The 23109-nt window shown below is 37.3% G+C and overlaps 6 protein-coding genes across 10 annotated transcripts; 2 read left to right on the forward strand and 4 right to left on the reverse strand.

Annotated features, from left to right (window-relative positions):
* The first annotated feature begins 3304 nt into the window (after positions 1–3304).
* Positions 3305–4248, forward strand: LOC103869031. The gene has a single exon (XM_009147072.3). It carries the CDS (start codon positions 3498–3500, stop codon positions 4074–4076), a length of 579 nt encoding a protein of 192 aa, XP_009145320.1. The 5' UTR covers positions 3305–3497; the 3' UTR covers positions 4077–4248.
* A 1243-nt stretch (positions 4249–5491) lies between these two features.
* LOC103869032 lies at positions 5492–8430 on the reverse strand. 2 transcript variants are annotated; one of them, XM_009147074.3, is made up of 4 exons: positions 8190–8430; positions 7985–8076; positions 6958–7493; positions 5492–6881 (listed from the first exon to the last, which is right to left on the reverse strand). In XM_009147074.3, the coding sequence occupies exons 2-4, from the start codon at positions 8047–8049 to the stop codon at positions 5698–5700; spliced, it is 1785 nt and encodes a 594-aa protein (XP_009145322.1). In that variant the 5' UTR covers positions 8050–8076; positions 8190–8430; the 3' UTR covers positions 5492–5697. The 2 variants fall into 2 exon arrangements, with proteins under 2 accessions (XP_009145322.1, XP_018514779.1); XM_018659263.2 differs by having other exon boundaries at positions 7985–8072; positions 8190–8424.
* A 1101-nt stretch (positions 8431–9531) lies between these two features.
* Positions 9532–11227, reverse strand: LOC103869034 (pre-rRNA-processing protein TSR2 homolog). 3 transcript variants are annotated; one of them, XR_633103.3, is made up of 4 exons: positions 10642–11227; positions 10472–10560; positions 10263–10393; positions 9532–10152 (listed from the first exon to the last, which is right to left on the reverse strand). XR_633103.3 is itself a non-coding variant. In XM_033290884.1 (4 exons), the coding sequence occupies exons 1-3, from the start codon at positions 10877–10879 to the stop codon at positions 10334–10336; spliced, it is 387 nt and encodes a 128-aa protein (XP_033146775.1). In that variant the 5' UTR covers positions 10880–11227; the 3' UTR covers positions 9532–10152; positions 10294–10333. The 3 variants fall into 3 exon arrangements, 1 of the variants encoding a protein (XP_033146775.1); XR_004457913.1 differs by having other exon boundaries at positions 9532–10164; XM_033290884.1 differs by having other exon boundaries at positions 10294–10393.
* Positions 11228–11467: 240 nt separating this feature from the next.
* LOC103869035 (late embryogenesis abundant protein 31) lies at positions 11468–12660 on the forward strand. The gene is made up of 3 exons (XM_009147077.3): positions 11468–11829; positions 11914–12219; positions 12302–12660. Exons 1-3 carry the CDS (start codon positions 11512–11514, stop codon positions 12464–12466), a joined length of 789 nt encoding a protein of 262 aa, XP_009145325.1. The 5' UTR covers positions 11468–11511; the 3' UTR covers positions 12467–12660.
* On the reverse strand, positions 12583–14025 carry LOC103869036 (probable prefoldin subunit 2). Of its 2 annotated transcripts, none has more exons than XM_009147079.3 (2): positions 13589–14025; positions 12583–13196 (listed from the first exon to the last, which is right to left on the reverse strand). In XM_009147079.3, exon 2 carries the CDS (start codon positions 13184–13186, stop codon positions 12737–12739), a length of 450 nt encoding a protein of 149 aa, XP_009145327.1. In that variant the 5' UTR covers positions 13187–13196; positions 13589–14025; the 3' UTR covers positions 12583–12736. The 2 variants fall into 2 exon arrangements, with proteins under 2 accessions (XP_009145327.1, XP_033146774.1); XM_033290883.1 differs by having other exon boundaries at positions 12599–13274; positions 13589–13770.
* A 3917-nt stretch (positions 14026–17942) lies between these two features.
* Positions 17943–18866, reverse strand: LOC117134374. The gene has a single exon (XM_033292671.1). It carries the CDS (start codon positions 18864–18866, stop codon positions 17943–17945), a length of 924 nt encoding a protein of 307 aa, XP_033148562.1.
* Between the last annotated feature and the right edge of the window lie 4243 nt (positions 18867–23109).

Here is a 23109-nt window from a genome sequence, read left to right on the forward strand (position 1 = left end):
ATTTAATAGAGTAGAAGTATGTCTTCTTGCAGGCATTTTAGAAGTATAATAACCAAACTATACGAGACGTTGACATATTTACTGATTCGTTGAATGTCTTTGACTTTAAATTATGTTGTTCTTATGTCACTGTATCTTTTTTTAACATTCATGTATTATACATAACATAAGATATAAAAATAAGTTTAATTTCTAACAAATCATTTGCTGCCTAGAAATTCTTAACATATACTACAATAGTATATATCCTATTAACTGAAACCATTTAAAAAAATTAAAATTTATCAAGATATCACCATATATTCATAAAACATAAAATAAAATTATATATCTACCTTCAACTAAAACTAGAAAATACCATATGTTCACACTTGCACCTCTAAACATGTTATCCTAACATTTAAAATTTTAAAATATTTTTATTAATATTAATATATATATATATATATTTCGTGTTGATGCACGGATCAAGATCTAGTTATTACATTTATAGATATATATATCTCTCTCTCTCTCTCTTATCCTCTCCCATCTCTCTGAAAATCAAAACAGATCTCGACCACAAACTCAAAGAACCTTGCTGAGCTCCGGTGACTGGTGTCTTGAGCCGGTACCGTAGGCGCTCCTCCTCTTTCTTCTAGTTTCAGCTTTACCCTCTTATGTTCTCTACCTCGGATATGCTCTTGACTATGGCGAAGGGATTAGTCGACGGCCTCCTGCTCCGCTCGAGAGGATTGCAGAGCCGGTGACGAGGTCCTTCCCTGGAGCCACGACGAGGTGGTTTGATGGCGTTGGAGTGTGGAGTCGGCTTTTAGGATTTCGTGCCCAGATCTATTTTACTTTTCAGGTCTGGTCCTTGACGGAAGCAAGTGGCGACGTCATGTTGCTCTGTCTCTTCCAAGGTCTTTGCGCTAGTGTCTTCAGCCTTGACCCTATTATGGGTTCTGGGTTTCTTGTTGCGGTTGAGAAGAGTGACAAAGGGGTAGATGTTGCAGTTGTTATGTGGTGTCTTGGGTCGGCGGATGTTGGCTCGCTTCGTCTAAGGGTGTACCAGAGGTTCTTCTACTCGGTGGTGTGTGCAGGATTGTGTGTTGCTCTGTGGTGGCGCGTGGTCTTTGGTTCCGGCGTGTGACAGGCTGTCAAGCTTCATTTTGCCTTGTCGTCTATAGCTAGGCGAGCTAAGCTTCTCATATGTCCTCTCTTCTTCTCTTTATGCCAGTGTTTTGGTGTCCTTCTCGCCTTCCTGGAAGTGGCGACTTCCTCTGAGATGATTGACTCTTGCGCTCATCCTTCTTTCCTCTTCGTTTGGCACCGGAAGTGGCTTATCTCAGTCACAGTTCTGATCTGTGCTTCGGCTCTCAGAGACAGGCTTATGGCGTTGAGCTGGCGTAGTCGGGTTGATCTCCGGATACTCAGTTCCTCGGTGGCTCCATTTGTTAGGGTAATTGCATCCCTGTATCAACATTGACATGTTGCTTTGTTGGTAGCGGTTTCCTTTTCAGTTTGTGTAGGTTATTAGAGTCTCAAGGATTCCAGAACAGCTTCCATCTCAAACCTGTCTTTGTGCAAGTTCAGAGCTTGTTTCTTTTTTTTTCTAGGTGCGGCTTCCCGGTTGTGCCCGGATCAAATAATCGCTCGGTCTGGTTGACACGGTGGGTGTAGCCTCTCCCTTGCTGTTTATTCGTGTGGGCAGGAGCTATTGAAGTCTTTAGCGAGCTGTTCTCGGGTGGACCATTATCTTTAAAAACAGATCATCAGAAAGGCCAATATTACTGGATTCCGGCTCTAGGTTGAACTTGGTTTATTCTTTTGCGGTAAGCGGATGGTGCGGAGTTAGATGAGCCTCTGATTTTTGGTTTTGGGTTGTTGTGTTTGCCCTTGTGTAGACTAGATAGAGCATGTGTTTAAACTTTATTTTCGGTTGTCCGTTTCTTGTTATACTTTGTAATTCTATTCTTTTTTTTTGACGTCAATTTTGTAATTCTGTCAAAATTTTAAAAATCGGATAATAATATCTTTACATTTGTATAAAAAAAAAGAATCTCTTTGGTTAAAAAAATAAATATGTTCTTTCAAATCTTCTTCTCATTCAGAAAGACCAAAGAAGTTTCGTTGCGTGTCTTTTTCCACATGTATTTGCTACCAAACACTTGTGTCTCTGTCTTCCGTACGTCTGCATTGCATTAGATTCACCATCAAATTTTTATTAATTAACATCTCTAGCTAACTTATAAATTTGCACGGCTCTCATTTAACTACATTGAGACACATTAATCATTTGGTGCTTTTCATTCAATATGAATCATCTATTTATTCTAAAGAGATAAGTTTTTAAGTGGGATAAAATTTATTAATTTATATTAACCGTGCGTTTGTTATCAATTTCTAAACTAATTATAAACCTTCACACAACATCTAACTAAAACTGTATATTTGAAACATAATACAAGAATGAGAACTTTATGTCAACTCATATATTAACAGTAACAAAAGGTTGGTTTATTGATTTACAATGCAATTTAAAAAAAAATCAATAAGGAAGTTTAAACCAAAACACAGCCTCGTAAGATACAACAAACCACATACAAAATTATTAAGATACGTAAAAGTTTAAAACATAAAATTAAAATTTATTTTGAAATCTATTATTCAGTTCAACATGAGAACAAGTCTTTCATCATAAAAATACCAAATACTTGATTCTACTAATTCACTAATGTCCAACCCAAACTGTATCCTTAATTTGTTTTAATCTAATCCTTCAACTTCAAATATTTAGCCATATTTAATGAATTTTAATGTTGAAATTTCTATTTCATCATAAAATAAAATGGTAATTGCTCTGTCCAATAAGAAACTATTTCAGTTATATAACTACCAAAAAAACCATTAACACAATAGATCATATCAACAATATTTACGTTTAAATTTTTACTAATCATTATACATCTCATAATTTATAACCATTTTTTATAAACAACTGAAGGATAATATTAGGTTAGATTTGATGTTTTAGGCTTTGGCATTTCTATATTTAATTTGTCAAAATATACAAAATCTTATAAGTTGATGGAAAAAAGTTTTAATTGGAAAAATTAGTTTATCTTAACTATTATAAATGAAAATTATATGTTACTAACCAGATTCTTATTAAAAGTAAATATCACAAAAATGTTTCAAAACCTTTTTTATAGAGTAATAAAAATGAACCGCATAATAAAACTCTGTTATTAATATTTCCACTATACAGTTAAGACAAGGGTAGTTTGGTAAATAAAGAAACTCCCTTATCTCATTTCAGATCCTCCTTTCTTGCTACCGCCTGCCTATTCATAAAAGAGAGAGAGACGCAATCTTTGCTCTGTATCTTAGAGGTTTCCTTCTCTCCTCTTCTCCACTTTCTAATTAAAATCTGTATCATTCAATCGCAAAGATTCGATTCATAAAAACCGAACCTTTAATTCATCTTGGAGGAGGGTTTCGTAATCTCTTCTTTTATGGTTTTGATTCCTTGGAATCGATCATTCCCGAGTCTGATCCTCTCGCTTCTCATCATTCTAACAATCGAGAAACCCGACCCGGAAGCCATGAGAGTCCACCCAATCCCCAGAAACCTTAACAACACCTTGATCCACCACCACCATCATCGTAACCCGACCCGAGAACCCGGAAAGAATCTGCGTCGTTTACCGCACATCTTCAGCCGCGTTCTTGAGCTTCCGTTAAGGTCCGAAGCAGATGTTGCCGTGGAGGAGAAACACGATTGTTTCAGATTCGTGGCGGAGACGGAGGGTCTCTGCGACGGCGGGGAGATGAGGGCTTACGTGGTGGATATCCATCCGGGTATAACCAAGATCGTTGTGAGGACAAATGGGTTGTCTTTGGGGTTGTCGCTGGACGAGTTGGAGCTCGACATGTGGCGTTTTAGGCTTCCGGAGACGACCAGGCCTGAGCTTGTTACGGTGGTTTGTGTTGATGGGATTTTGATTGTTACCGTCCCCAAGATGGTTCCAGAGGAGGAAGATGGTGGTTTTGGACAAGGTATGGCAAGTGGGAGGCTTGTTCTTGTTCAGTAATGCTTTGGAACAAAAAAATTTACAGTTTGGTTGTGTAATGATATGATTATGATGTCTTTTAAAAGATTTGCTTTTCGTTTCTTTCATATATTGTTGTTAGCCTTACTTTTTTGTTGGCAATTTAGTTGAAATAAAAAAAAAAGACAGGTTGAGACTTGGTTGATCTCTATCATTATTCTGTGCAATGTAACCTCCAACTTGAAGAGAAGTTCAATATTGTAGACTTTAAGGAAACGTATAGTGAAGGAAGATACTCTGTAAATAACAGAAACGAGAGACTTGTTGAAACGTTTTGTGTCATTCAATGGATAAAAAAGGTATTGGTACATTGTGCCTCTTGCAGGTTTGCTTGATTTGCATCCGACTTGGGACGTAAGAGCTAGGGCTGTTTAATATGGTAAAACCGAACCGAAATAGACAATATGTTTTGGTTTTGGTATATACCATATAAACCGAATGAATATAATTTTATAAAAACTGTAAGATTTGGATATAGTTTGGTATATAACCGACTAAACCAAATAAACCGAACAAAACCGATTAAAAGTAGAAACATGTAAATATGTATCTATTTTATAACAATACATGAAAATCTATTTGTTACATAAGTTAAATTTGTGTTAATAACTATTACCATAATTTTATAGTAATAAAGAACTTTAGTTTGTAAAACACTTGAACTATAATTATAATTAAGTAACAATACATCGCAATTCAGACATCTTATTTTCTAAGTTTTTTTTTGATTTTTTTGCTTTATTTTAGTCTTCACTAAATTAATATGAAAATTATAAATTTTATGGACAATAATTAATGGAAAATTTTCAATTGAAAAATTATGACTTTAATGAACACTAAATATGGAAGAGTGGAAAAATGATTGTGTTGATAATATGACTCTAAAATTCATATAATATGATCTCAAACTAAATAATTATGTTTTTTGGTATAAAACAGAATAAACCGAAAACCGGCGGTATATAAACCGAACCGAAGTAAATATGGATTTAAAATGGTAGTTATATTTTACTAACCGAAATACCGAAAACCAAAAAAAACTGAACCGAAACCGAACCGATATCCGGATTGAACACCCCTAGTAAGAGCACACAAGCCTTCCGCAAAGAGTTTCTCCGACGTCCACTTGTCTAACGTCTCCAGCCCTTCCAATAATGTTAAAAAAATTTGCTCAACATTTCACCATCATCATTGCAATCTTTTTCAAAAACATGGCGACTTTCTCCGACTAGTTAGTAAAGAAACTTATTTAAAAACTAAAATGGGACTGTCTGGTGACTCTGGTCCCAAATCCAGTGTCAGGAGCTTGCTCCATTGACATTCTTGGGCTCAATTTTAGTCAAAAACAAAATCTCACTCCGTGTTGTAGTATAAAGCAGCAAGCTTCTCTTCCTTACTAACACAGGGCAGGCAGGCAGGCGCTTAAGCGGCCTAAATCGCTCTTTCCACAGTACATTCAACATAAGCATACATAAGACTAAAACTCCCAGCCTAAAACAGGTTCAGGATTAAATTAGAAAAAGCCGCTACATAACAATACAACAAGACAGGCTTAAAGGTAAGATAGTCGAAAGGGTTACACTTGAGGCCAGATTTGATTTCATCAGAGGAAGAAGCCTTTAAGAGGAGTGAACTTAGAGAGGATCTCTTCTTCACGCTTAAGTGCATTATCCTTCTTACATTCCCATTCATGCTTCTTCGAGTTAGCTGACTGAACTTCCTGCACCACTTTAGGTATCGAGTTCGCCACCATCTTCTGCCCATAGCTAAGATCAACCTTCTCTTTCTCCTTGCTCCCTGTGTACCGCTTCAGCTCATTCCTCCTAGCTTGAAGCTGTGAGATCTGGTCATCAATCTGGCGAATCGCCTCAGAGTTTTCATCTACTTCCATCTGTATACTCCCTAGTTTGTGCCTCAGATCGCTGTACTCGTATTTAAGCGACGCTACTTTAGCTTTGTTGAGCTCAAGCGCAGAGAAGAACACGTCTGCTTCTTCAATCACACTCTTGTTCTCCTGGAAGACTTCACTGAACTTTGAAATCTCTTCTATAAGCTTCAACCTCACTATCTCTTCAGCGGAGAGGTTTGGATCTTTCCTCAGCTTAGTTGCTAACGCTGCTATCTCCGCAGCGTCCTTGGAGCCAAACAAAGTGGGGAGGTCTTTCTCAAGGAGAGATGAGATCTTCATTCTAGCTTCAGCCCATTCGTACTCTCTCATTGGAGAGCTTGCAGTGACGAGAACAGAGGAAGAAGACTCTCTCGCAGCATCTTCTTGACTCTCATGAAGAAGGTTCTCAAGAGAGTTTAGGTAGCTGTCGAACTCTACAGGGTCAACATCGATAGGCTCGTGAGAGACCGCGAGGACACCGTTCATAGGAGAGACGTAGATGTGAGGGATAGAAACATCTTCTTCTTCCTCAAAGTTAGCTCTGCGTTTCTTTCTCCTACCACCACTAGTGTTTGGTTCACCTTCCTCGTTGAGGTTGTTTAAGTCCACAGCGCCACCGTTCTGGTGGTTTGCAGAGCGTCTTCCGGATTGACGAGATGGTTTTGGTTTGGTGGAGGATTGAGTTCCAGTGGCGGGAGTTGTGGCTCCTTTCTTCTTCTTGTTGCCACTACCTCGTGGAGTTGGTTTAGGTTTAGGTTCTTCCACAGGGTCATACGTAGGCATTGGATTCCTCTTCCTCTGACTGTACCTGGAGTTTCCTTCTTTAGCATTCTCATCATTAAGGGCAGCTTCAGTCTGTACTTCCTTCGGTGTCTCTTCAAAAAGAGATGCAGCGTCAACTACAACAAATTGAAAAGTATTCTGAGTTGTTCAAACATGAACTTGATTTGCTGATCAAGAATAGCAGTATCTTACCTTTGTTGGCAGGCTGGAAGAGAGCAGGGATCTTCCAGCTAAACGACGCAAAGAACCCATCAGCATCCATACCAGGGAAACTCGTTTGGATGTAACGAGCGAGAGTGGGTTTGCTTGCGAAAGACTTTGGCACATTCTTCTGTTGAAGCCTCTGAGGGAGAATCAAGAACCTGTCTTGATGAAACCCAGTAGCAGTCACTCTCCTCCCAACTCTCCAAGTCCAAACATCACCAGAGCTTGGCCAATCAACAGGGGCGTAAGGCAGACCTTGACCAGTTGAAAACTGCGGGATAGCTGGAAGTTGGTTGAGATCGGTTTCCCCATGAGTGAAGGAGCTGTTGTGGTCTACGCTTCTCTTTCCATTTTCCTTGCGCTGAAAGGACTCTGGCTCTTCTCTGTTGAAACCGTTGTTCCAGAAGTCGTCCTTCTCTTGCTGAGTGGCGTGGAATGGGTCAGGTTCGGCTTCTCGGTAGGTTGAGAGTGGGACAGGTTCAGTGTCTTGGTAGGTACTGACTGGGACTGGTTCGGCATCAAACCTGCATGTAAAGTAGCTGAAGATAAGTGTGATAAAAACAAGCACATGGCTCTAAATCAAGCAGACCTCAAAAAAACCACACATAATTAGCCTTCTCAAACTATATATGATAAGGAACAAATCTACTATAGAGACTCTCTAGACACACACACACACACAATCGGTCAACCCTAAAGACACAACCTTTCTATTTGTAGCAGCATTTAGTATAAAAACCCTAACTTTTGCTCAATCCCAAGTTTCACAACATTCTCAGAGACAACATTGTTCAACAGACTATAATCTTTGATAGTCTAAACACAATAACGGAATTGTTATAGATAGATAGATATTTGGTCTAAAAGAGGGAGACTGGTTTAAATTTCCGACATAACTCAGTACAAGATTCTTGTTTGTTCAAGGAACTAGCTCAGAGATTTACATACAAGAGATAACAAAACAAAGAAAAAACAGAACCGCTAATTATAAGTTGGTTATAAAGAAGAGAATTACCCAGGAGGAGTTTGACCGATCTGTTGTTGATGAATATCAATCGAAGAATAAAACGGAGCAGACATGCCCACCTCTAAACCCTAATTTCCTTCCTGCACAAGAGATACACCCAACCCAGTTAAGAAAAAAAAGAAAATTCAGAATGAAAATTTACGATGGAAGCATGAAAGTTAAGAGCTTTGTGTGGTTGTAAAGAAGAACGTACGTTTTTTAGAGGCAGATCTAAAGCTTATCTCGGTCTCTCTGTCTCCGTTTCCTCTGATTTATCTTTTCACCATGGAGAGGAGAGATGTGGTTTAGTCTTCAAACTGAACTGCAACTAATAATCAAGGGGAATTGACAATTATGCCATTGATGTGGGTTCTGTCCTTTTCTCGAAAGTGAAAAAAATCTTTGCCTTTGATGTCAACTATGGTAAGGCATTGCACCCAGTTTCTTTGGTCAGGTTTTCAAGTCTTCTGTTTGTACCGTTTCTAGTGCCAAAGACAAAAGTCTTTTTTCTTTTTTTTAGAAAAAGATACAACGAAGAAAACTTTATAGCTTTATTAAAAATAAATAAACGAAACCATTTTTTGCTGAATGGGTGTGTAAATAGATGAGTTATATGAATATGGATCATTATGGGTTAATTAATATGCCATTTCTTTGAAGGAAAAAAAAAACAAAAAATAGGCCATTTTCTTGTCCAGTCAGATGATGATAAATGCTATAGGTATCATCCAAAAATACAAGACGTTCTATTAGTTTCAGATTTGTTTCCAAAATTTATAAGAATTATTAGTTGGCCAGAGAGAGTATTTAGTTCTTTTTTTTCTATATAGATCTATGCATATTTAGAATAAGTATATTCAAACACCTTCAATGGCTATAATGTTATAGAAAAATAACGTAAAAATCATGATGAAGAAAGAGAGTTGTTATTCATACACAAACACAACTCTAGATAATACAAACCTAATTTCATTATCCCTTCTTACCACCATCGGTGATCCACTGCTGAGCTTCTTTCTGGTGAGAATCAGCTGAGAGATCCATCTCTTGCGCTTTCTTCCGATCCCTTATCTGAAGATTCTTCTGTCTTAAAAAATTCAAGTGAATCAGCTGCATACTAGGTGAATGTCTTACATATTCCACATTCTGGATGATGAATCAACGTGTACTTGAGTTCTTCAACACGGCATATGGCATGCATGTGGATGATTTGTTTGATGCTTATTTCTTTTTTAGAGTCCACCAGCCACTTCTCTTCCAGAAAGTTTAACTGTTCCAGTTTGGATGGTCTTTTAAGACATTTAAACCCGCCTTAACTCTGTACTAGGAATGATGCATACTGATTTAGTATTCGGAGAATCCATGCTCACAGATTAACAAAAAAAAAGTAGTTTGTGTGTGAAGCCAAGGTCAAGGTTGAAATTGAGTTGGATAAAACACACTATAAAAATGTTGTAGATGATAAAAAGGATAATATATATTACATTCTAGATAAGAATTTACTTGAAATCTTCAGAGGTTCATGTCCATGATCTTGCCTCCAAGTTATTTCTACATATTCCACCATTGAGGCTGTCCTAGCTGAGGTATATGTGTCCTCTAATTATTTAGTTGCTTCAGAAAATGACACTACTGTCATCTCAAGTTTAGTCTGTCATCTCAAATTTAGTCTCTTTTTTTGGATCAAATTTAGAGGACACATATACCTCATGATAAATATTGCCATCTTCCATCAATTTTATGGCAATATTGATCAATTTTTATGGCAATATTGATCAATTGATAGAAGACAATATTGATCAATTTACAGAGATGGAAGATGGCAATATTGATAGAAGTTATGACCATGAGCGCAATTGATAGAAGTTATCGATTGTCTCTGTCTCTTTTCATATTTCAGTTCATGTATCTAGTGAGTCTAATCTGACTCCAAAAATAGTCAACCATGTGTATAATGCCTCCTTTGATGATTCAGTAATTACATGAGTAAACTCAACTATAGTCTTACATGCCTTGACAACAAAACAATCAAACGACTGACTTGGATATCACAAGCAAGCAACAATAGGAGTAAAGAGGATTTGGAACTCGTCAAAGAGCATCAAAAGAAACACGGGAACCATTGGAAAACTCTTGCGGATGCGATGGGAACCAGATGGTGCGTCATATCGGTTTACCTGGAACCAAAACTGTTTATCAGAATTACGAATGCTTACATTTCAAGTAAACATAAACTTGGATTCATATATTCTATAATGTCTGATTAATTTTCATATTTGTATCATACATTATACAAAAAGGACGATCAAATAGTCCACCCAAACTAATTAATCCATTCAAACTGTAGATATCTTTGGCTTAATGATGACTCCCACGCAAACAGATCTCTTCATGAAGTATCATCAATTGTTCAGCTACCTAACCAATCACACGATCACAAATTAAGTTTACAAGTAAATAATCACAATTTTAAATATAACAAATGAATATAGGGACCTCTTCAATGCTGCCATCTTCCATCTCTGTGTTGAAAGAAAGAAGCAAGCTCTCATGTAGAAAACTCTCTATCTCATCCACCGTTATCACTGCGCTCATCATGATCATAACTTATATCAATACCTCGACCATTTCAAGAATAATCTAAAGAAGGAAAATCAAATACGAACCATTTGTTTGAGACAAGAGATGAAAAAGATCGTGCGCAAGCTCTTGAGATTTCTCGAGAGAATCATGGCCTCCCCACTTATTCTTCACGGCCATCTGAAGCCCGCCCCACCGCGAAAGAAGCTCTCCGATGCCTCTCCGGAGATCAGAGTCCTCCTCGCAGGCCATAGGACGCACGTGCTTGTGATGATACGTGGCCGAGAGCACGTGAGCGTTGAACGTTTTTCCACCGGCTCCCATATCTCTGGCCGGAGAACCAAAAAGGGTAAAATCTTTCCGGCCGAAGACAAATGGTTCTTCCGCCTTATTGCTCCGTGTTTAGCGGAGAACAGATGCCGGAAGATTTTGCTTATGGGAACCCAAAGAGAAAGAAAATTGAAAAGTCTAATGAAACGTTGTGTTGTTGTATAGATGTTTTCCTAAAATGGAAAAGACCAAAAAAGGAGAGAGATCCGACAAGCTAGGGAGAGTTGTTTGAGTTTGCCAAACCGACAAATATTTGTTTTTTGACTTCAGACATATTGGTTGACTTCTGTTTCAACCTTTTCTTGTTGTGATCTTGTCTTCAATCGGACAACGTGTCCGTTCCTGGACGACACACTTGTTAATAATGTTGGAAGATTGCAAGAATAGGTTATAGTAGTGTCACAAAAAAAAAGGTTATAGTAGTTCTCAATCGGTCTGATTCTTCATCTATGCTTTATCATCATGCTATAAACTTGGAAATTTGACACGTATATCCCATAGGCTTGTCATTGACAAGTGTCAAAGCCTTACAGTGTTGGTCCCACAACTCATGTGCCTCTTTTTAAACTCCCTTCTCTCAACAAGCTGTTGTAACTTGTAGCACACAAACAAAAGATCAGAGAGAGATGAGCCAACAAGAGCAACCACGTAGGCCACAAGAGCCGGTGAAATACGGCGACGTTTTCGAAGTCTCCGGGGAACTAGCAGATAAGACCGTAGCGCCTGAGGATGCAAACATGATGCAAGCAGCCGAGACGCGCGTCTTCGGACACACTCAAAAAGGCGGTACAGCCGCCGTCATGCAGTCTGCAGCCACTGCCAACAAACGTGGTGGCTTCGTCCAACAAGGTGACGCAACCGACGTCGCGGCTGAACATGGCGTCACCGTGGCGCAAACAGACGTCCCTGGTGCACGTGTCACTACAGAATTCGTCGGTGGACAGGTCACAAGGGATCATTTTCAGGACTATTATATTTTTTTTTTTCATTTATCTTATGTGACGATGAAGATTGTTTATTATTGTTAGGTCGTTGGACAATTCGTGGAGCCGATGCCTGTGGGGACTACTGCGGCTACAGACGCTGAAACGTTGGGATTGAATTTGCAAAGTGCGATAACAATAGGAGAAGCATTGGAGGCAGCTGTACAAACCGCTGGAAACAAACCGGTGGACCAGAGCGATGCAGCAGCGATCCAAGCGGCTGAGGTTAGAGCTTCTGGAACCAGCGTCATTGCTCCCGGTGGTATCGCTGCTTCAGCTCAATCCGCAGCGAATCACAATGCTACTGTGGACCGTGACGAGGAGAAAATCAAGCTCGTTGATGTTTTGGCGGTTAAACACCAATCTTCAAAACATTTTACAGCGTCTATGTTTCTTAAACAGTGTGTTAATGTTTTTTGAGGTGGATTTGTAGGGTGCTACGGGGAAGCTACAGGCGGATAAAGCTGTGACGAGGCAGGATGCAGAAGGTGTGGTGAGCGCTGAGCTGAGGAACAACCCTAACTTGACTACTCATCCAGGTGGTGTGGCTGCTTCTGTCACCGCTGCAGCTAGGCTTAACGAGAAGGCGGATATATGATAAAGATGGTTTTTAATAAAGCTTCTCTTGGGAAACTTGTGATGTAAAATTATGTTTTGGTTCTGTTGTTCAAAGATAATGTTAAAGGGTTCCGACTTTCATGTTGAAACTAAAGCTTGTCTATAACTCGAAATCTATATAAGCAAAAACTGATCTATAAATGGCACTTCTCCAGTCTACTGAGTTTTGCAACATGCCAAAACATTGTTCTCCAGAGAAACGTAGCAAAACACCATTAAAAGAAGATACAAAGAGTAAAGGGAGAAACTTTCACTGGCTGGAACTGGCAGCAGCAGCAGCAGCAGCGCCAACAAGAACACCTTGAGCATTACCTTCCTTTTTCTTATCACCTTCTTCCTTATTAGGATCATCCTGCTTCCTAAGCCTGATCTGATACTTAGCTTCAAACTCAGTCATATCTTTCTTCTTCTTCTCCAACGTCTCGTAAAGCTTCCTCACAACCTCCTCGAGGCCTTCCTTGTTGCGCTGGACAGCAGGGAGCACCTCTCTGACGGTTCTCTCCACGAGAACGCCTCCTATCATGCGGAAGCATTTCCTAGATTGGTCGAGAGGCTGGATGGCGTTGATGACGAGAGAGTGCTCGCTGACTTGCATCTCGAGATCCGTAATGTTGGAATAGATCTGGCTTAGCTCTGATCTCATGGCCTCGTAGATGTTCAGAACTGCTTGCTCGTTCGGTGGTTCTCTCACGCTCGCCATTGCTTCACTACTATTATATCAAAATCAAGATCACACCATCTTAATTGGAATCAGTTCAAGAACATGACAAGTAATACTTCTAATGCATCTGCATCGAACTCAAATCATATGCACACAATAAATCCATAAGAAAGCATCTAAAATTTATTTTATGCAAACAGAAGCAATCTACATCCAAATAATAAAATACATATGGCTCGAAACTAGGGTTTCGACGCCACTGATTTCAACTGGATTCCATATCTAGGAGCTGTTTGGTTCGACTAGTCTAGGTTTCATTTTCTGGGAACATCGAAGAAGCTTGATATTTGAACTAGATCCTGGTTTACTTTTGAGATCGATATCAGACACAGACCTTGTCGGCACTAGAAAGTTAAAAGAAAAAGATAACAGGAAACTTACCTTTTATAAACGAAACCACAGGAGGAAGATCGTAGAAGCTTTGCTAAAGGGAAGAGCAGATCGAGAGAGAAGGCGGCGCAGAGAGTAAGGAAGAAGAAGAACAAGCCCGGGCTGGGTTTACTACATAAATTGAACCGGTTTTAAGACTTAAAATCGTACCGGTTTTGTGATACTATGCTTAAGCAAACCGGTTAATGAATGACAAGGCCTTTTGAACGTTGAGAACATGGTATAATTAATAATCATTTGTTTCAAAAATAAAAGGAAAATTAATAATCATTCATTTTGAAAATGTGAAAACTGTTGTATAATAAAGATCTTCTATTGTTTATTTTCTTTATATGTAAATATTTGATGATCGATGGAGAGAGAGGGATATGAAGTGTTGATTTGTATAAGAAATATATGGATTACAAAAGAGAGAGTCGAAAGACTTGTTGCTGTTCATTTTATTCCTCACGTACAAAGGTCTTTATATAGGAGATACAAGTCGGTGTGATTAGACCGACTTAGACAAGAAGACAAAACAAAATATGATAAGCATTATCTCTTTCTGAACTTATCACTTTCCTAATAGATAATTAATATTTAACACTCCCCCTTAATTATCTATTTTGTATTACGTAGTGCCTCGTTAAAAACCTAATCACGGAAAAACCCTGTGGGATAAAAACCGTGAAAAAGGGAAAAAGAGTACACTGCCGTAATCTCCTCCTGAGAATAATGGACATAGCTTTTTCTTCATAGGTCACGCAAATGCCTCATCCCAATACCGTAGACGTGTTTTCGGAATATTGTAGTCGGAAGAGCTTTAGTGAACAAGTCAGCCGGATTTTCGCATGACCGTACATACTCGATGTCCATCTCTTTATTTTTCTCAAGCTCCTTTATGTACGAGAAAAATCTTGGAGGGATGTGTTTTGTTCTGTCGCTCTTAATATAGCCTTCCTTAAGTTGAGCAATACAAGCCGAATTATCTTCAAATATTTTCGTCGGCTCTTTCTCGTTGACTATTCCGCTTGATTCTTGTATGTGGTGACTCATTGACCGAAGCCACACACATTCTCGACATGCTTCGTGAAGCGCAATAGTTTCTGCGTGATTCGAAGAAGTTGCAACCAGAGTTTGTTTCTGGGACCGCCAAGAGATCGCGGTTCCACCAATTGTAAAAACATAGCCGGTTTGCGATCGAGCTTTATGAGGATCTGATAAGTATCCCGCATCTGCAAAACCAACCATACCAAACTCGGGTTTTCTTAAATACATTAACCCTAAATCAACTGTACCTTGAAGGTAACGGAATAAGTGCTTTATTCCGTCCCAATGTCTGCGAGTAGGAGCAGAACTATATCTCGCAAGTAGATTAGTAGCAAAAGCTATATCTGGTCTGGTACAGTTTGCAAGATATAACAGCCCACCGATAGCACTCATATAAGGTACTTCTGGACCTAATATCTTCTCGCTATCTTCGCAGGGCCTAAAAGGATCACTCTCAACATTGAGAGATCTACCAATCATTGGAGTACTCAAAAGAGTCGCTTTGTCCATACGAAATCGTTTCAATAACCTTTTCGTATAGTTTGATTGATGCACAAATATTCCTTCTCGGAGATGCTCTATCTGGAGCCCAAGACAAAACTTTGTCTTGCCGAGATCTTTCATTTCAAACTCCTCTTTCATATGAGTTCGAGCATCATCAACCTCCTTTTGAGTTCCAATTATGTTCAGGTCATCTACATATACAGCAATGATCACAAAGCCAGATGACGATTTCTTTATAAAAACGCATGGACATATCGCATTATTAACATATCCTTTACTCAAAAGATATTTACTTAAGCGATTGTACCACATGCGTCCGGATTGCTTTAATCCGTAAAGTGATCGCTGTAACTTGACCGAACAAATCTCCCTGGATTTTTCTTTCAATACCCCTGGCATTTTCAATCCCTCAGGGAGTTTCATATATATATCGTTATCCAATGATCCATACAAATATGCAGTCACAACGTCCATGAGATGCATTTCAAGATTTTTAGACGCTGTTAGGCTCATCAAAAATCTAAACGTAATTGCATCCATTACCGGGGAATATGTTTCCTCAAAATCAATTCCCGGTCTCTGAGAAAAACCTTGGGCAACTAATCGGGCTTTATATCGTGTTACTTCATTCTTTTCATTTACTTTTCTCACGAATACCCACTTATACCCAACAGGATTTATATTCTCAGGCGTTATGACTATAGGTCCAAAGACATTTCTTTTATTCAGGGAGAGTAATTCAATTTGAATGGCCTTCTTCCACTCCTCCCAATCATGTCTTTTCTGACATTCTAAAATGGACCTTGGATCGGGATCATCATTTTCATGATCGATCTTTTTGGACACAGAAAAGGAGAACATTCCATCAACATCTTTTATCTTATTTCTGATCCATATCTTTTCATCTCGGGCGTAGTTGATGGAAATCTCATACTTTTCTGTTCTCTTATCGTCATCTGGATCATCTTTATCTATGCCTTCTTTCAGACATTTTTCACTATCAGGTTCTTCTAGAACCTTAATTTGTTCATCCAATTTCTTTTTCTTTCGGGGATTTTTATCTTTAGAACCCGCTGGCCTCCCCCTCTTTAACTGAACCCTAGGTTCATTCATTTTATTTCCATCAATTTGTTCTTTAGGAACATCAACTCTTGATGGAACATTTTCAGCGGGTATACATGATTTCGTCACCCTTTTCGTATCTGTGAACGCATCTGGTAACTGGTTTGCCAAATTATGCAAATGCACAATTTTCTGAACTTCCAGCTCTCTTTGATTCGTAGGGGGATCAAGGTGTAACAACGACGGTGTACACCAAGTAAGCTCTTTAGGAATTTCTCTAATTCCTCCCCCTAATGCTGGAAATTCATCCTCATTAAAATGGCAATCGGCAAATCTTGCCGTAAACATATCACCAGTTACTGGTTCCAGATACCTTATTATACTTGGTGACGTTTAACCCACATAAATTCCCAATCTCCTTTGTGGGCCCATTTTTGTTCTTTGTGGCAGAGCTATCGGAACATAGACCGCACACCCAAAGACACGGAGATGGGATACATCTGGCTCTTGCCCAGATGCCAATTGTAAAGGGGAGTACTTATGATATGCACTTAGTCTTAACCGAACCAGTGCAGCCGCATGCAATATAGCATGACCCCATACAGAAATTGGGAGCTTTGTTCTCAAGACTAACGGTCTTGCAATCAACTGCAACCGTTTTATCAATGACTCGGCCATGCCATTTTGTGTATGCACATGGGGAACTGGATGTTCCACATCAATCCCCATTGACATACAATAATCATCAAAGGCTTGCGATGTAAACTCACCAGCATTATCAAGCCTTACTTTCTTAATGACATACTCTGGGAACTGCGTTCTCAGCTTTATTATCTGGGAAATGAATTTTGCGAAAGCCGTATTTCGTGTCGTCAAAAGAGACACACTTGACCATCTACTAGATGCGTCAATCAATACCATGAAATACTTAAACGGCCCGCACGGTGGGTGGATCGGCCCACATATATCACCATGTATTCTTTCTAAAAACATTGGTGATTCATTGCCTACTTTTGCTGGTGATGGCCGAGTTATAAGCTTTCCTTGAGAACATGCATTACATGTAAACTCGCCCGTTTGCAAAATTTTTCCGTTTTTCAACGGATGGCCATTCGAATTTGCACTATCTTTCTCATCATGACTGAACCAGGATGTCCTAGCCTTTCATGCCATATTTTAAATGTATCAGTAAACTTCATGTTTACCACGGCATAGGACTCAGCCATGGTTATTTTTGTACAATATAGTCCAGAGGATAACATTCTTAACTCTTCAAGTATATGTTTTCTCTCGGACTTAATGCAAAGAAATTCAATGCCATTTTTATTCATAGTCTCAATATGATATCCATTTCTTCGGATATCCTTAAAACTTAACAAGTTTCTATGAGACTTGGGGGAATACAATGCATAACTTATTTCAAATATCGTTCCCCCTGGCATTGAAAATTTCACTCTTCCAGAGCCCATAATAATCTTTGCATTACCAGATATTGTACTTACGCTTCCAGCGTAATCTCTTATTTTGAGACTGGAGAAATATTTCTTATCTTTGATTATCGTGTGCGTTGACGCACTATCTGCCAAACACAAATCTCCATCCATAGTCTCAAAGTTTGGCATTCTTTCTGAATTTAAAATATTCATAAAACATATATTATTAAACATTAAACATAACAAACATAACATATATCTTACAACAAAAGATATAGATACTATAATGCAGTCTACTTATATCACATCAATTTATATCACTCATCGATACTCTCTGGTTCAACCAGAAAGTCTGATACGTCGAGATGAGTATCATCGTTTAAACCATGAAAGGATGGCCCAGGTTCATCAGAGATGAAGTTAGTTTCACCTCTTCCTTTCTCTTTTCCCTTTTGGGATTCTCTATACAGATCGGCTAAATGTTTTGGCGTACGACAGTTACGTACCCAATGATCTTTCATGCCGCATCTGTAGCAAACCTTTCCCGTTTGCCTTTTATCATCCTGGCCCTTTTCATTCCTTTCATTTTCGTGGAAGTCTTTATTATTTCTTTCATCATAGGGACGGAATCTTCTTCCTCGTCCTCTTCCACGACCATGATAACGGTTTCCACCATGTCCACGACCTCGTCCTCTCCTATTATCATAACTGGTTGATGCAACATTCGCTTCTGGGAATGGAGCAGATCCAGTGGGACGAGCTTGATGGTTTAAAGTCACGAGTTGATTATTCTGCTCCGCTACAAGGAGGACTTGCATCAACTCCGAGTAACGGGTATATCCACTCATCCGGTACTGTTGCTGCAGGATTACATTTTCAGGATGGAACGTGGAGAGAGTTTTCTCGATCATATCATAATCACTTATTTTCTCTCCACATAACATCATCCTCGAAGTAATTCCGAACATCGCGGAATTAAACTCACTAACACTTTTGTAATCCTGGAACCGGAGATGGATCCACTCGTGTTTAGCTTTCGGTAAGATCACATATTTCTGGTGATCAAACCTCTCTTTTAAAGATTTCCAGAGGTCACAAGGATCCTCTTTCGTAATATATTCATCCTTTAAACCATCATGGATGTGGTGTCGTAAAAATATCATGGCTTTAGCCTTTTTCTCATCCGACACCGTTTTTGAACTATCGATGGTTTCCAAAAGCCCGTTTCCTCTCAGGTGCATTTTTGCACCCACTGCCCAGGTCATATAATTATTTCCCGTAATATCCAGGGCATTAATTTCGAGCTTTGTCAAATTCGACATGATAACTGTATTCATAGAATAATATATAAATATAATAAAAACGGGAATTTAAAGGCATAATTTAAATGCAGAAATTAAAGGCATAAAATAAAAGCATAAACTTAAATTGCAGAAATTTAAATTACAGAAATTTAAATTGCAGAAATTTAAATTGCAGGAATTTGAATAGCATAAATAAAATCGGGAGGCTCAGCCTACCACATGATCCGAGGAGTCATAGACTACCATATTGATCATTTTTCAAAGTCCGAGGAGACATGGTCTACTATTTTGACTTTATTTATTTTAAGGTCCGAGGAGATTTAGTCTACCATTTTTGACCTTTTTATTCACGGAGGCAAAGCCTACCACGTGTTTCTCTGATCGTGAAGGCATAGCCTACCATAACGATCAATCGGGGAAGGCAGCGCCTATCATCCCGAACGGAGAAGGTCCAGCCTCTCACTCCGAAACAATAATAAAATTTAAATAAATTAAGTGTATTAAAATATATAAATTTAAACATTACCTCGGCTGGTTTAAGAACTTTTGGATTGATAAACTTCAGTTGGTCAGAGCCTCGTGCTGATAATGTGTTGTATAATAAAGATCTTCTATTGTTTATTTTCTTTATATGTAAATATTTGATGATCGATGGAGAGAGAGGGATATGAAGTGTTGATTTGTATAAGAAATATATGGATTACAAAAGAGAGAGTCGAAAGACTTGTTGCTGTTCATTTTATTCATCACGTACAAAGGTCTTTATATAGGAGATACAAGTCGGTGTGATTAGACCGACTTAGACAAGAAGACAAAACAAAATATGATAAGCATTATCTTTTTCTGAACTTATCACTTTCCTAATAGATAATTAATATTTAACAAAAACATATTAGTTAATGAATACTATGCGGGACTGTTTGTTTGTCCATCCAGATGAATCATCTAAATAAATATTATGTTTATTTCTTTATCTTCATTTCGATCCAGATGAGTTTAGTAAACAAATTACTAAAATACAATTGTTTTGATTTACTCATATATTTGAGGTTAATGTTAACTATATTAACTTTTATTATTTAGTCTAAAATATATTTACATTGAAATTATTTTAAAATTAGCAGTTTGGCATTCATAAATTATTATTTCATAAAAATTTATAAAATTTTATTTAGAATTGTATTAAAAATTTACTACAATAATAACTTCTAATAAATAAAAAGTTTGATAAACATATACTTACAAATATTTAAAGTTTCAAACTAAAAAGAGTATTAATAATAAACTGATTATAATATTCAATTAAATATATCTAAAACTAATTTTGTATTTTTTGTGGATAATGCAATTTTCTGGTTTTGGTCAGGAAAACACGATTTCTAGTTACGGGCGGAAAAACGCGATTTCCGGTTTTGGTGAGATCATAAATTTTGATTCCAACAGAAAAACGCGATTTTCCTATTTTGGCCGGAAAACAAAATTTCCAGTTTTGACAAAAAAAATGAATATTTCAGTTTTAGTAGAAAAAACAATTTTTGGTTTTGGCAGGAAAATAAGTTTTTCTGGTTTTGATGGAAAAATGAGATTTTTAGGTTTTGGCAGAAAAATAAGATTTTATGGTTTTGGTGGAAAAATGAGATTTCTCGGTTTTGGCAGAAATCAAAATGTTTCAGTCTATCCTGACACAGATGGTTATTATAAAGGAGCAGGTCAAGCTAAGAGACGGAAGGTTAAGAATGCACTTGAAGCTGAGTTCCAAGGTCTCATCATTGCTATACAACACGCATGGAGTCTAGGTTTTACTAGAATAGATTTCGAAGGTGATAGTAAGAAAATCATTGACATCATGAATAAGCAGATGCTTCACTTTGAAATGTACAATTGAGTTCGTGAAATAAGATGGATGCAGAAATTTGAAGGCGTGGAGTTCATGTGAACAAGTCGAAAAGGAAATATGGTGGCTGATAAGTTAGCTAAAATGCATATTCCGAATGATCAAGATTTCTTTTTTCATTATTATGTTCCTTTACATGTATCAAATCTCCTCCATTTGGACTTTGTAAAAACAGTTCAATAATAATAAACTATTTGACGGAAAAAAAAAACGGGACAATGACATGAACAACTATTGAAACATCCTTACTCATTTCGTCTGTTTGGTTATATATTATCATTTTAACTAATACTAGAACTTGACCCGCGGCTCCGCGCGGGGTGCTTGATTTAATTTTTGTTTAACATAAAATCATAAACCACTGGTTTGATAAAAAAAATTCATACATATAGAATATATTATATTATTTTATAATATAGATGTTTGATAATATTTTTTTATTTATACATAATATTATATTATTTTTTATAACTTAATGCAATTTGATGTAATTGTACTATTCATATATTGATCTGTTTTTTTTTGTGAATTTATTTTCAAAAGAAAAAAAATACCTAAAATTTTAATTTTTGCATTAGTTTTCTATGAATTATCTTTAATTTTATGATATTTTATTTTCTTGAAAATTGAACTCTCAAATTTTTTATATTTGATTAAACTAAATAAAGTAATGCTATATTTAAAATTCTTTTATATAATATATACTATATATTTCAGTTGTGTTTTTATTTTCACTATAAAGAAACAACAACCATTTTAATTAATTAATTTAAATTGATTTTAAATGTAGTGGCATAATCTGTAAATAAAAAAATAAAAAGGAAATATGTCATTTATTATAAATGCAATGATTAAATGCCTTGTTCTGAAACTCGCTAGGCGTTACGCGTGCGCTCGGGTTGGGCCTAGCGTGTAACGAGAAAAGCGGAGATTAATCCAAGGTTAATCGGCGATTAATTTTGGATATAGTTTAGTAGCGTACGTGAAAACAGAAAGATTGTGTGTAGCCTAGTGGGAGCTGTTGTGAGATATTTCCATCAGGTCTTGAGTTCGGCGCCTGAACACTTCAATTTTGCTATTTTTTTTTTAGGAGTGGCAATATGGTAGTATTCTCATCGTCTTCCTCTGTCCCAAATATTAAGGGTTAGCTGTTTCTGCAATATTTAGCTGCCGCAACAAAAAAATTAGTAAAATCCTTTATTTTTTTTGCTTTTTAATTGTTGTTTACACCTTGAAGCTATAGATCTACACTATATTAAAGGATTCTGGACTTCAAAATATCCAAAAAAATTCAAGTTTTAAAACAGTTTCGTACAATCAACCAAATTAAGCATAATCGCCACGGTATGTTCCCGTATAGCGTATAACCGCCGCGTTTCCGGCCGCGTTAACCGCGTTTTCGAACAAGGATTAAATGTGTAAATAAAATAAAGTAATAAATCTGCTATCCATGTTTCCAAACAATTCTCATTTATTTTTTTATCCTTGTTTCCAAACAGTACTAAAGGTACTTCAGTTTTAATAATATAGATGTAAATTAAAGCGACAAAACACAATTAGAATGAGACAGAATATGAAACTGACTATATAATTAAATGGGTCCGCAATGGATGTCTACAAATCAACCGCCGTTTACTGTTTACACTTTACAGAAAAAAAGGAGAGAATTATGAAAATGTTGTAGAGAGATATCATATGCATAATGGATAATGTTCTAAATGCATGCACTGAATTGACACTAGTCTAGCTAGTCTTGTAGTAACATGATTAAGACACACATTGCACCATCTCTAGTCTTTTTTAATATGTACTCGTTAGAAAGTCTGATTATAATATGCTGTTAACTCTTACCCACTAACCAAAGTATTTTGTCCTAGATATTGTAAATTTATAAAATCATATCCGGCCGGCTAGTTGTTATGATGGTGGGCAGTGGCCACAATATGATACTATGTACGTTAATAAACATGAATTATTGGCAAACTTGAAATAAATCAATCAAATGGTGAACACTTAATATTCATCTATATGAATTTAATATAATAATGCTAATGAGATATATCTTTCGTCATCAATATATGAGACGAATTGATACCTTTCTCTAACACACTCACTTTATATAATACAAGTCACAGGTCTGAAAATTAGTTTTAGATGTTAGAGATGCCTTTCTAATCACGGCAAATGATGTAGTCGGAGTCGACCAATGAAAACAGGAAAGAAAGTTCGGTCAAGAGTCACTATGATTCAACGGATTATGTGAAGTCAGCACAAGAAAGTAGAGTA

Source organism: Brassica rapa, chromosome A05 (assembly GCF_000309985.2).
Source record: "Brassica rapa cultivar Chiifu-401-42 chromosome A05, CAAS_Brap_v3.01, whole genome shotgun sequence".
In the NCBI taxonomy this organism is placed as follows: Eukaryota; Viridiplantae; Streptophyta; class Magnoliopsida; order Brassicales; family Brassicaceae; genus Brassica; species Brassica rapa.

Excerpts from the sequence above, each read along its gene's own strand:
- LOC103869032 (XM_009147074.3), bottom strand. The coding sequence starts at position 8,049 with ATGTCTGCTCCGTTTTATTCTTCGATTGATATTCATCAACAACAGATC. Across the intron at positions 7,494-7,984 it reads ATCGGTCAAACTCCTCCTGG|GTTTGATGCCGAACCAGTCC; the intron begins GTAATTCTCTTC and ends CTTTACATGCAG. Across the intron at positions 6,882-6,957 it reads CTTCCAGCCTGCCAACAAAG|TTGACGCTGCATCTCTTTTT; the intron begins GTAAGATACTGC and ends AATTTGTTGTAG.
- LOC103869031 (XM_009147072.3), top strand. The coding sequence starts at position 3,498 with ATGGTTTTGATTCCTTGGAATCGATCATTCCCGAGTCTGATCCTCTCG.
- LOC103869036 (XM_009147079.3), bottom strand. The coding sequence starts at position 13,186 with ATGGCGAGCGTGAGAGAACCACCGAACGAGCAAGCAGTTCTGAACATC.
- LOC103869034 (XM_033290884.1), bottom strand. The coding sequence starts at position 10,879 with ATGGGAGCCGGTGGAAAAACGTTCAACGCTCACGTGCTCTCGGCCACG. Across the intron at positions 10,561-10,641 it reads TCTCTTGTCTCAAACAAATG|TGATAACGGTGGATGAGATA; the intron begins GTTCGTATTTGA and ends TGATGAGCGCAG. Across the intron at positions 10,394-10,471 it reads AAGATGGCAGCATTGAAGAG|GTAGCTGAACAATTGATGAT; the intron begins GTCCCTATATTC and ends GTGATTGGTTAG.
- LOC117134374 (XM_033292671.1), bottom strand. The coding sequence starts at position 18,866 with ATGCACCTGAGAGGAAACGGGCTTTTGGAAACCATCGATAGTTCAAAA.
- LOC103869035 (XM_009147077.3), top strand. The coding sequence starts at position 11,512 with ATGAGCCAACAAGAGCAACCACGTAGGCCACAAGAGCCGGTGAAATAC. Across the intron at positions 11,830-11,913 it reads CAGAATTCGTCGGTGGACAG|GTCGTTGGACAATTCGTGGA; the intron begins GTCACAAGGGAT and ends TATTATTGTTAG. Across the intron at positions 12,220-12,301 it reads AGCTCGTTGATGTTTTGGCG|GGTGCTACGGGGAAGCTACA; the intron begins GTTAAACACCAA and ends GTGGATTTGTAG.